Raw genomic sequence first — 13,734 nt, forward strand, 5'->3', positions numbered from 1 at the left:
ATGGTACTTGTCTTTTGTAGCTCCTCTAGAAACACGAGGCAGCCATTTCATACCTATAATTTCACCCAGCCCTAGTCAAGAGGAACTACAAACTGCCCTGGGTAAAATTTTTCTTGATATTTTAAATCAGATGAGAACTATATTTTTGAATTTCCCTTTAAAAAATTAAATGTATATGTATTTATAGGTTATTTTTACATTGGATGATATGTTTTATCATTATTTAAAAATCCATTTTACTTAATACTTTTAGATTTACTGCATATTTGTCTTTCTAACTTTTACATTGACTTTCAATATAAAATTATAAAGTGTTTTAAGATATCTTGAAGGGCTGGAATGATAGCACAGTGGGTAGGGTGTTTACCTTGCAATCGAACTGACCCGGGTTCGATTCCCAGCATCCCATATGGTCCCTTGAGCACCGCCAAGAGTAATTCCTGAGTGCAGAGCCAGAAGTAACCCCTGTGCATTGCTTGGTGTGACCCAAAAAGCAAATATGTATATATATGTATATATATATACATATATACATATATATCTTGACAAAATTTCAAGTTTTCTAAAAATAAGATTGTTCCAAAAATATATCAATGTTCTACTTTTCTAGTACATTTTCTATTTTTTAAACTGCACTTAGGAAGAAACATTTTATCTAGATTTATTGAGAATTTTTATAGGTACTAGATATAATGTTAAGCAGAAGAAGTTCCAAAATAAAATTGTTTTAAAGGTGAGACCTTATCCTAACGAATGTACCACCTAATATAAAGACAAGATACAGTAAAAGCAGTATATTTATTTTCTGTGTTAGTCAGTATCCTACTTACATTTTTAAAAATGTAAGCCAAATAACTCAGTGAGACGGGTTCTGTTACTTGTCCCATTTTAGGTAAGAAATTTGAGTCAGTCACACAACTGGTTAGGCTGTGTTAGACACCTTTGTGATAGAGAAGTGAGTTATGGGACCTGGGAATATTGGCAAAGAGTCCGTCCACAGAGGAGGCATCATTTTATCTTCAAGTTGGAGTAGGAGTTGGTGTTATTTTGGTTTTATATTTTTATGGGGTAGGGACACACCAAAGATGGTTAGGGGTTACTCCAAGCTCCACATTTGGAAATTACTCCTGGCAGTGCTTCAGGACCATATGAGATGCCAGGGTTTGAACACAGGTCGGCTACATGAAAGACTAATGCTCTACCCACTGTAGTTTCACTCCGGCCTCAAGGGTTGGAATGAAAGGTGCAAGTGGGCGTATTGAGCAAGAAATGTGAAGTGGAGCAAGGAAAGCCTCTTCAACAAGTGGTGCTGGGAAAACTGGACAGCTACATGTAAAAGAATGAACATAGACCTCTGTATAATGCCAAGCACAAAAGTCAGATCAAAATGGATTAAAAACTTCAATATCAGATCTGAATCCATAAGGAATATGGAGGAAAATGTAGGCAGAACCCTCCATGATATTGAAGCTAAAGGCATCTTCAAGGATGAAATACCACTTAATCAAGCAAGTGGAAACAAATATAAATAAATGGGACTATATTAAACTAAGAAGTTTTTGTACCTCAAAAGAAACAGTGGCTAAAACACAGAAAGAGCCCACAGAATGGGAAAAAATATTTATCCAATACCCATCAGATAGGGGCTTAATATCCAGGATATACAAGACACTAGTGGAACTTGACAAGAATAAAACCTCCAACCCCATCAAAAAATTAATCAAAAGAAATGAACAGAAACTTCCTCAAAAGAGAAAGGGCCAAAAGGCACATGAAAAAAGGTAATCTACATGTAAAATCACCAGGGAGATGCAAATCAAAGCAACAATGAGGTATCATCTTACACCACAGAAACTGGCACACATGAATAAGAGTAAGAACAACCAGTGCTGGTGTGGATGTGGGGAGAAAGGAACTCTCATTCATAGTTGATGGAATGTCGACTGGTCCAGCCTTTTCGGAAAACAATATGGACATTCCTCCAAAAACTAAAAATTGAGCTCCCATATTACCCATCAATACTATTCCCAAGAGTATATCCCAGAGATAAAAAAAATCAGTAGAATTGACATCTTCACTTGTATATTTATTGAAGCACTATTTACAATAGCCAGAATCTAGAAAAAAACCAAGTGTCTGAGAACAGATGACTGGTTAAAGAAACTTCAATACATCTACACAATGGAATACTATGCAGCTGTTAGAAGAGATGAAATCGCAAAATTTGCATATAAGTGGATGGACATGGAGAGTTTCATGCTAAGTGAAATGAGTCAGAAAGAGAGAGAGACAGACATAGCATGACTGCACTCATTTGTGGAATATAAAGTAGCATACTAAGAGATTAACACCTAAGGACAGTAGAGATAAGGGCCAGGAGGATCATTCCATGCTTAGAAGCCTGCCTCACATGCTGGGGGAAAAGGCAGTTGGGATGGAGAAGGGACCACTAAGTAAATGATGGTTGAAGAGGTCACTTAGGATGGGAGATTTCTGCTGAAAGTAGATGAAGGACCAAACATGATGGCCTCTTAGTATCTGCATTCCAAATCATAATGCCCAAAATTATAGAGATAGGAATGTACCTGCCACAGAGGCAGGGGGTGGTATGGGGTGGGGGTGGCAGGAGGGACAGAGGGAACAATGGTGGTGGAAAATGTGCACTGGTAAAGGGATGGGTGCTCGATCGTTGTATGACTGAAACATAATCATGAAAGTTTGTAACTATCTCACGGTGATCCAATAAAAAATAAGTTAATAAAATAATCCTGTTGGCTTAGACTGCTGAAAAGAGGCACAGGGCAAAGAATGGTGACCAAACTAAGATTACAAGAATGTTATTACTTGGAGAAATGGAGTGTATGGGTCAAGTAGGTGATTGAAAGGAACTAATCATGCTTCAAAGGATTTTAGCAATATCACATTCAATGCATGATGAGCCCATTTGCCTGATTCTTAATTGAAAATGAGCCGTATTGCAAGAGTTCCTGCCTGATAATTATAGACTCCTCCACTCTGTGCACTGCTGTCCACAGGGATGCATAGAAATCAGTGGCCTCATTTTCTTCGCTTCATGCCTTTCAAACAAATCCATCTTTGAATATGTCTGCTGGAAAGAAATTACTAATCATATTGTAAAATTAGGCCCTTTTAGAAGTAAGATGATTTAAAACTAAATGAGCACATACACCCTAATAATCAAAATATTCATCTAACAGGCCTGAGCACATACAGTGAATATCACCATGACAAAAAAGTCAAAAGTTCAAGACCCACTCTGGATATGCTAGTTACCTTTCTCCCCCTTATTTTTCTATCAATTATTTTTCAAATTAATAGAAAAATAAAGCTGTGCTTTTCATGAGAACATGGATAATTTTTTTAATCACACCTTTTTCTATTTCTATTTCTTTTTCAACTGACAAATAACTACTGGCATGTATGAAATGAGAAGGAGGCATGAAGGGGACTGGAGTAATAATTCAGCAAGTAGGTCATGTGCAAACACCTCCAAGTATAGCCACACCCAGGGTAGTGAAAGAAGGATCAGGAGCTAAACTTTAGGAAATTCTTCAAATAATCATTAGAACACGTGTGTCAAAAGAAAGAAAATATAAGAAATGAGTTATTAAAACATACCATTAACTTTGAGTTATCATAATTTTTTTTTTGCTTTTTGGGTCACACCCGGCAATGCACAGGGGTCATTCCTGGCTCATGCACTCCGGAATTACCCCTGGTGGTGCTCAGGGGACCATATGGGATGCCGGGGATCGAACCCGGGTCGGCCGTGTGCAAGGCAAACGCCCTACCCGCTGTGCTATCACTCCAGCCCCAAGTTATCATAATTGTTAGGCATATTTATAATTGCTGGTTTCTCTTTATATAATTTCATGGGGCAATAAAGAGTGCATTTCACCTGTTGCTAATTATAATTATTTAAAGCATACTATATTACTATATTTTTCTCCAGAAGTAACAGACCAATCCACCCAAGAACGATTCACAACTAAGATTCCACGAACAACTGAATTCGCAAAGACAACACAGGGTAATAATACTTCCCTACTTCCCTACCTCTAGATAACAACATTTCATTTGCTTTTAATCAGGAAAAAACAAATCTTTTCAGAGCATAATTCATCATCAGTGAGTTACTTGATTTCTTTATAGCTTTATGAAGTCCTTTATAGGTACAGGACGTCATTAGCATGATATGAATATCTGATGAATGTGAAAAAAGCAAGTTCTTTAGTAAAAGCTTGGCTTTGGGAAGTATCACTGGCCACTTGATGCCAATAACTGGAAGCTCCCATGTTTTGCCTCCTTGTTCTTATTTGGCTTCATTTTCCCATCTGATGAAAAAGAATCATTACTTTTTACTCCTCCTCAGCTCTTCTTCCTTTCTTTCCTCTCTTTCTGCTCCATCTTCCAGCTTGATATTGATATTGTGGCCCGTCGTAGGAAACTAATTGCCAAAAAAAAAACCCCTGCATATTTAAATATTCAAATAGCTAGGTAATTTCTGTGTTTTCTACTTCTTTGAGATTTATTCTTCCAACCTACTCTAAACATCTCAGGTATCTTTTCACTATATTTTTCTAGCTTACTGAGGTTATAACCAGCCGTGTTTTTTTAGTTTTCATAATTTTACATTGCACATTTCTACCTCTATATTTGAGAAATCAAAATCAAACTTTTTAAAAGGAGTTGAAGACAAATACATTTCTAATTTCCCATGGCAATTCAGGGGTAGATCTTGGTGGAAAAAAATTTGGAATAAGAAAAGAATACCAATAAAAGTGATCTGCTGTTAAGATGTATAGTGAGGCTAGTGAGAATCATTATCCTTGTATTTAAGCAAAAGCAATTTTGCATTAAAGACATTAACACAAAGTGCTGAAAATACTGATTAATTCAGTTCCATGTTCTACCTCTACTCCAATTCACAAACAAGATTGAAAAATATTATCCTCATGCATTTTAAGGTATGCAAGAATTAAAATTTTTAAAGATTGGCTTACTCTAGTAGTTGTACTTTGAAACATCCAAGTTAAACTTAGAGAGAATTTCAGTATATTTCTGCTGTTTTGGTCCTGATATATGGCAAATTCCTATTCATCACATTTTACACTGGAGGCTTAAAAATGCACTACACTGTAGTATATTTTGCAGATGTAATTTTTTAGCTTGGTAGGCAAGGAATTGCTGATTTTTGGTTTTATAAATAACACTGTAGATGTAAACAATATCATTGAAATGATATAAGCGACTTACATAGCTTGCAAGAAAAGTTTTTTCCAGTCTTAACTAAAACATGAATAAGAAAGTTGGTAGAAGAGGTGTGTCAAGAGGAACAGAGGAATGAGAGAAAGGATGGATGATTTCCACTATGAATAAAGTCTTTCAAACCTTAGGAAGCAAAAAATATTTTAGCATATTTTCTTATGTACTTGCCTGCATATAGGAGGCCACTTGTGGTAGTGGTTCCGGGTTTTATACACTTGTTGTGACACCATTTAGTGTTGTGGGGCAACCAAGGATTAAACCTGGGGCCTCAAGCACCCAAGTCAGGCTCTATCACTAAAGCACACCCCCACATCTCAGGTTATTTATTGTATTATATATTCAGAAAGTCTTCATTAACGATTTCCACTCTGCCAGACTCTGAATAAGAGGAACAGAAAGTACAAAGGTCTCTGGCATCTTGACGTGTATGAGTTCATCTCTTTTTGTAGATAGGAAACCAGAGCTAATTTTCTCTCCTTCCTAAAACATTATATCACTGAGTGAAAACTCATTTCAGATTTCATAAACTATAACAATTTTCAGTTCCATGTTCTACCTCAGATCTATACTCCCTGCTAAAGACAATTTGATAAAGACTATGTGCTTCTGATGTTTTTCTGTTTACCTAACTAAATTTATTTTACTTTTCCCTTAAAGGTTTGCTTTTTTGGCAAAATAATGGTCATAGTAACTTCCTAATAGAGAGATGTGGATGGTTGCATGGACACATGAATGTAGACAGATGAACACACAAAGAGGGATGCATGATTGGGCACAGAAATGATTGGATATTTCCATTGCTTATTTATTTAACATGCTAAGAAATGATATAGTAAAATAAATCATTTTAAAATCATGTATAATTAAATGTTAAATAGTCCTTAAAATACTTTGAAAATGATTTAGTTCATGCTATGTACTATTTAATTTCGTCATTACTTTTACTTTAAAGTCCTTAAAATACTTTGCAAATGATTTAATTCATGCTATGTACTATTTAATTTCGTCATTACTTTTACTTTTACTTGTTTGGTTTTCTTGTAGTACCAATGATGTTGATGCATATTTGAAGGTTTCAGGACATTCTTTTCACATTCATGCAGAGTCTCTGAGGTGCTAAATCTCCATTCAGTGCACTTTGGAATTTTGGTTATTAAATATGAAGTGTTTCTTCTCTTTCAGCACCACACAGATTGTATACTACTCCTGTGAGACCCAGACCTGACAAACCATATGTCAGACCTGGTAAGCTGTTTCTTTTCATGATGATTTAATAATGAGCACATGTGGGAAGATATATGTCAAACATTTATAAATATCTATGTATTTAGCCAAATGCACCAAATAAGTAAGTGTGTGTGTATCTAAAGTAGTGTTTACATGCATATCATACATGTGCATACATCCCTTAGTTTTTTGCATGTCTTTATAAAGATAGCACAAAATTAGTTATGATATATTACTATTTGCTTTCTAATGTTAGGTATTTCTTAAGAAAAGATAGTCCTGTATAGGGACTGAAAAGAGAATACAGTGGGTAGATTCTTATTTTGCATGCAGCCTATCCTGGCTCAATCCCCTGCATCCCATATGTTCCTCTGAGCCCTGTCAGAAGTAATTCCTGAGAACAGAGCCAGGAGCAACCCCTGAGTATTGCCAGATGTGCCTCAAACACAACAACAAATAATAGTCTTGTTTATTTTTGGTTTCGTTGCTTTTTTCCCTGGAGTCATATCATTGAAGACTGCTGACATATATTTCCTGAATGATCCTATATTTTCTTCCATGTATTTTATGTATTCTGGCTAAATATCAAGGTCTTTAGTCCACTTGGAGTTAACTTTTGTGACTGGTATAAGATACAGTTCCATCTTTTTTTTATTTTTAAATGTGGCTCTTCAATATTCCCACCACCATTTGTTGATGAGACTGTTCTTACTCCATTTCATGTAATTAGTTTCTTTGTCATAGATTAACCATCCACAAATCTGAGAATTTTCTTCAGGATTCCCAGTTCTGCTTCATTGATCTATAGCCCTATGTTTATTCCAATTCCACATAGTTTCAATTACTCTAGCTTTGGAATACAATTCAAAATCAGGAACCTCATTGCCTCCCATCTTTTCTTTTTTCTTAGAATTGCTTTGGCTATACTGGAACTTTTATGATTCTATATAGGTTTTTTTGTTTTGTTTGCCTTTTGGGTTATACTTGGAGATGCACATGGGTTACTCCTGCCTTTGCACTCAGGAATTACTCCTGGCAGTGCTTGAGGAACCATTCAGGATGCCGAATATAGATCCCAGATTGGCCACGTGCAAGGCAAACATTCTACCCACCGTACTCTTCCTCCAGTCCTGGTTCTATATAAATTTTTGTAGAGCTCCTAAGTCTTTGAAGAATGTCTTTAAAACTTTAATGGGGATTAAATTAAATCTGTATGATGCTTTGGGTAGGATAGTCATTTTGACAATGGAATAATTTTCCATTTCCTGGTATCCTCTTCTATTTCTTTCAATAGTACCTTATAGATTTCCCTGTGTAAGTGATTCACCTTCTTTATTAAGTTGATTCCTGGATATTTTATAATTTTAGAAAGGGTTTTGAAAGTGGTTATCTTTTTATTTCTTTCTCTTCTAGTTTATTATGCTTTGAAAGGGGTTATCTTTTTATTTCTTTCTCTTCTAATTTATTATTTTCAGACAGATCCCACAAATATTTGTGTGCTGATTTTATAACCTGGTACACTTTATATATTGGTTTGTTGTTTCTAGGAGTTTTGGGTAGGGGTCTTTAGGATTTCCTTAATATATTGTCATGTGATCTGCAAATAGCGATAGTTTACTTCTTTTCCAAAGGATCCCTTTGATTTCTTGCCTGATTGCAGTGACAAAGATATATAGTGTCAGATAGTGTCATCCCGTTGCTCATCGATTTGTTCGAGCGGGCACCAGTAACGTCTCTCATTGAGAGATTTATTGTTACTGTTTTTGGCATATCCAATACGCACAGGTCACTTGCCAGGCTCTGCCGCGCAGGCTTGATACTCTCTGCAGCTTGCCGGGCTCTCCAAGAGGGGCGGAGGAATCGAACTCGGGTCGGCCGCATGAAAGGCGAAAGCCCAACCGCTAAATTTCCAAAATTAGGGGGCTGGAGCAATAGCACAGCGGGTAGGGCGTTTGCCTTGCACGCGGTCGACCCGGGTTCTATTCCCAGCATCCCATATGGTCCCCTGAGCACCGCCAGGAGTAATTTCTGAGTGCAGAGCCAGGAGTAACCCCTGTGCATTGCCAGGTGTGACCCAAAAAGAAAAAAAAAATTTTCAAAATTATATTGACATATTTAATCCTTTAAAGTAGAGAGCTGGAGAGATAGTGCAATAGGTCCGGTGTTTGCACACAGCAGACCTGGGTTCTATTTCAGGCAACCTGTATGGTTCCTCCGGCTTACCAGGAATGATCACTGAACGCAAAGTGATGAATGGGCTCTCAGCACCACCAGGTGTTGCCAAAAAAAAAAAAAAATTTTAAAAATTAAAGAGGACATCCTTGCCTTACCCTCTTCCCCATCTGAGGGGGAAGAATTTCAGTTTTTTACCACTGAGTATGATACTGGCTGTAATTTGTTGTAAGACACTGTTACTACCTTGAGGCATGTGCCTTCTATCCCTAGTTTTTGGAAGTTGCTTTTTTTAAAAAATCTTGAATGGATGTTGAACATTACCAAAGGCCTTCTCTGTGTCAATTGATTGATTATATGATGTTTATCTCCATCAAATTAAAATTTTTTGCATGGCAAAAGAAGATCAAGATAAAATTTTAAAAAGACCCTATTGAATGGGTTAAAATATTTGCCCACAATACATCCAAGGTCTAATATCCAAAACATCTAAAGCACTTACAGAGTTCAATAGCAGAAAATGCAATAACTCCACCACCCAATATCCAAAAATTCAAATGAACAGACATTTCCTCAAAGAAGACATATAGATGGCTAGTAGGCATATGAAAAAGTGCTTATTATCACTGATTATTAAGAAAATATGTCAAAACAATAATGAGATATCACCTCACACAAGTGAGAATAAAATATATCATCACTGTATCACTGTATCACTGTCATTCCGTTGCTCATTGATTTGCTTGAGCGGGCACCAGTAACGTCTCCATTATGAGACTTATTGTTACTGTTAGTGGCATATTGAATATGCCATGGGTAGCTTGCCAGGCTCTGCCCATGGGGGTGAGAAATTCTTGGTAGCTTGCCAGGCTCTCCGAGAGGGGCGGAAGAATCGAACCCAGGTCGTCCAAGTGCAAGGCAAACGCCCTACCCGTTCTGCTATCACTCCAGCCCGAAAGATATCATCAACATTGGAATTAAACAGTACTGGCTGTGATGTGGTGTGAAAAGAACTCTCATTCATTTTGACAGGAATGTCATCTGGTTCAACCTCTATGGATAGATTTCTTAAAAAATATCAGAATGGAACACCCAACAACTCACTGATTCCACTTGTCAGAATCATCCACCAAAATACACAAAAAATAACTCAAAAGGATATGTATATATACCCATGCTCATTGTAACTCTTAGCCAGGATATGGAAACAACCCAAATGTCCAACTGCAGATTAATGGATTGAGAATTTGTACGTGTGTGTGTGTATGTGTAAAATATGAAGTTGTAAGAAAAAGGGCTGGAGTGATAGCACAGCAGTAGGGTGTTCACCTTTCACGAAGCCGACCCATGTTTGATTCCTCCGCCCCTCTCAGAGAGCCCAGCAAGCTACTGGAATCGTGCCCGCATGGCAGAGCCTGGCAAACTACCCGTGGCGTATTCGATATGCCAAAAACAGTAGCAACAAGTCTCACAATGAGAGATGTTACTGGTGCCCGCTCAAACAAATCGATGAGCAACGGAATGACAGTGAAGAAAAACTGAAATATTTTTTCTTAATGTAAATGGAACTGGCAGTATCATGTTAAATGAAGTCAGAGGGAGAACGGCAAATACCGGATGATCTCACTCATCTGTGGAAGAATATAGGGTCAAAATATGAGAACAGAGAATACTGAACAATGACAAACCCTTAGCATTAGAATTTAAAACAAATGAAAGGGAAAAACATAAGGGAGAAGAAGGAACAAAAAGAAAAGTAGGAGAGAAGTAGGATTGAGAGGGTTGTGAGCACTTTGTATAGCAGAGTGTCATCATCATTATCATCATCATTATCATCATCCTGTTGATTGTCGAAGTTCTCGAGCGGTCTCAGTAACATCTCCATTCATCCTAGCCCTGAGATTTTAGAAGCCTCTCTTTACTCGTCCTTCCCAATGGTGCTGCATTGGAGGCTCTTTCAGGGTCAGGGGAATGAGACCCAGCACTGTTACTGGTTTTGGCATATGACTACACCATGGGGAGTTTATGAGGCTCTCCCCTGTGGGCAGGAAACTCTTGGTAGCTTGCCAGTTTCTCCCAGAGGGAAAACTAGGCTATAAGCTTCACAGCCTTGTGCTTCTGGGAGCTTGGTTTTATAGGCTCTGGATGTTGGCCATTGATGGGATTACATGGTGCTGGGGCAGTCCCTGGGTGTGACCACCTAGCTACTAGAAAATGGGGAATCTGGGTGGAAGAGGCCCAGTTCCAATCTAACCAGGCTTGGAGGTCTCAGCCCCGGGTCCCACACACCTGGGTTCTCTGCTGGTTCCTTCATGCATGAGGCTCGTCCGAACGTGTGGAAAGGGGCCTTGAGCATGGCTGTGGCTAGGCTCTGGAGGTCTTTGGACGAGGGAGCTATGCTCGGGGTGGGGAGGGAAACTGAAGCCCACCCCCTCCAAGAGGTCTCGGGGAAGACAGCAAGGTGTGGGGGCAAGAGACTCTCAGAGTGTAGATTTGTATAGAAGTACTTTACAATACTTATTTTAACACTAGTGTAACTTCCTAACCATAGTAAATAAGAAAAGCAGCATTTTTTAAATAACAAAGCACTAGGATACTGAGAAAAAATTATATTTGATTGCTCCAGATGATTAAGAAAGAAGAAAATTTTTATATAAACAGAAATAAATTGCTAAATTTTCATTTTAAAGTAGTTTAAATTAACTAGTTCTCCAAGTTTCTAGCACGTTCTTTACAGAATCTGTTTAGGAAAAAGCTAACTTTCAGAGGTTGATTTGATCCATGTAAATTGATCTTACACTAAAGCACAGCTGGAACAAAAACTGAAATTTTATACCGCTTTATTTGCTGTGATTTTTAAAATCTTAAAATTAAGAGTAATACAATTGACATTCTAAATTAACATGAACATCTCTTTATGAACATGGAAAAGAAGACAAAAACTTTTTATGTACTTTGGTTTATGAATAGCCCATTTTATTGTAGTGATCTCACAACCCATAAAGATAATTTGGCACAGAAATATTTTATAAACAAATATATCCCATGTCATTTGTATTATGATACTGTTGAAAACTGGATATGTAGCTGGTTACATTTACCCCAAATAATAAAAATGGTATCAATACTAGCAAATAATGTGTCCTATGAGGTATAATGAAGAAAATGAAACATGGGAACAAAACATCTAGAAAAAAATTAAAATCTAGAAAAAAATTTAAAAAAATTAAAATTAAAAATTAAAATCAGACACAAAGCCCAAAATTAGTTTTCTTAACCATAATACACTTAGTATTTCAAACCTGGGTCGACCGCATACAAGGCAAACACCCTACCTGCTGTGCTGTCACTCCAGACCCGATTTCCTCATATTTTTGTGTCAGTGGATTTCTGCCAAGAGGCCAAAGGAGTATGTGAATCTAGAGACACCTGCAAAAAGACTGCCAATTTATGAGTTATGAATTAAGACCTTGACAAATGCACTTTACATATTGAGTTTTTCATAAAGCATATCTCGTTCTGATCTTCAGTTTCAGTTCAGAAGATGCCTAATGCTAATAAATGAAGTCATTTTGTTTTCAAAAACATAAATTCTCTGGCCAATTTTTCCTTCAAACCCCATGACCACCACCTTCGAGGAAAGTCAGATCCTATTCCCAAGTTCAAGTCTAATGGTTTGAATATTAGAACAGCGTTTTCTTGCATTGGGATCCTCTGGTACGAATTATTTGCTTCCCAGCTAAGTGAATTCCATACTTTCTGGAAAGTATGTTGCTTGTTTGTCTTCAGATTTCTAATAAGGAATGCCTGAACTCTTTTTCCCACTTTCCTGTAGGTCTGAATAGGACAAGACCAAGTAGGCCCAGACCCAGTGGAATACCCAAGTGGAACGGGATGGACTCAGGTAATGATCACAAGTTCCTTTTCATCCCGTCAAAACTAAAAACATTTCTATTCTGTTTTGTAATTGTGTTTTCCTCCCACATCAATTTCTTTCTTTTGTTTGCCGATTTTGAGGCTTTTGGGTAAAATTGGAGTTGAAATTTTATAACTTAATACAAAATAGAACCACAAAGATCTCTGAAAGTTTTCGGTTGTTTTGTTTGTTTACTTTTCTAAACTGAGTTTATTAAATTAGCTAACACATAGATTCTTAATTCATTAAAAGAATCCTGATAAACATGAATTGTTGAGTAAAAATATAAATGTAGTTGCTTACTCTCATTTTACAAAACACTTCCCATACATAGCCTTGGTGATATATGACCATAATTGCTTAGTTTTCCAGTTTACAAGTTCACAAGTACCCTTATGATGTTTGTAAAGATCTGCATCTGTTAACAATCTGACAGTTAGTTATTTAAATAAGAAGAGACATTAGCAGCTGATCTCTTTCCTTATGGTTCTTTTCATGTCTCGGATTCATTATGCTTAGTTAAATGGCATTGCCCAGTTCACTCAGATCTGCAGGAATAAGCATCATGCAAATATCTAGGACAACAATCTAACAGAAGCTTAAATACCCAACTAACTAAGTGGATAAATTGTTTTTTATTAAGTGCATGAATAGGGGATGGTATCACTCTCAAAATCTTATGCTTGCTGATGATAAAACATGAAGATTAGAGTCTAGTGCTTATATTTAATTAGCTCATGATAATTACCTAGCAAGAAAGAAGTGTGACTAGTATCCAAAGATTACTTACATTTTTAGACTGTGTTTTGTAATAGGTTATAGCAGTGTCTGAAGTTCAAAGAACTTATTTACTTTAAGTCACACTATTGAAGCAAATGTTATAAATTCCTGACTTATGCAAAGCAAGAAATCATCAGTATCTATTTCAGTTACTTCTTTTGTTCATCCAAACTGTTGGATGAGATAGCAACTTTTTCTCATATTGACATGACCAATCTAGATTTAAACAGTGTCACTTCCTTAATATTCAAATTTCCTAACATTCAAAATGATTCATTTGAGTTTACCTAAGTAAAATTAGAAGAAAGCATTTGTGTCAGCAATACAAATAGAAGAATAAGCAATTATGT

The 13,734-nt window shown here is 36.8% G+C and overlaps 1 protein-coding gene across 1 annotated transcript in view; it reads left to right on the forward strand.

Moving 5' to 3' along the window:
• The window catches only part of ABI3BP (ABI family member 3 binding protein), a 235,619-nt gene that overhangs the window by 192,029 nt on the left and 29,856 nt on the right, over nt 1-13,734 (forward strand). The window contains exons 46-49 of the mRNA XM_055127020.1: nt 21-101; nt 3,974-4,051; nt 6,472-6,534; nt 12,524-12,592. Of these exons, the coding sequence (XP_054982995.1) occupies nt 21-101; nt 3,974-4,051; nt 6,472-6,534; nt 12,524-12,592 (291 nt within the window). The remainder of the gene's footprint in view (nt 1-20; nt 102-3,973; nt 4,052-6,471; nt 6,535-12,523; nt 12,593-13,734) is intronic.

Source organism: Sorex araneus, chromosome 2 (genome assembly GCF_027595985.1).
Source record: "Sorex araneus isolate mSorAra2 chromosome 2, mSorAra2.pri, whole genome shotgun sequence".
NCBI classification, from domain to species: domain Eukaryota; kingdom Metazoa; phylum Chordata; class Mammalia; order Eulipotyphla; family Soricidae; genus Sorex; species Sorex araneus.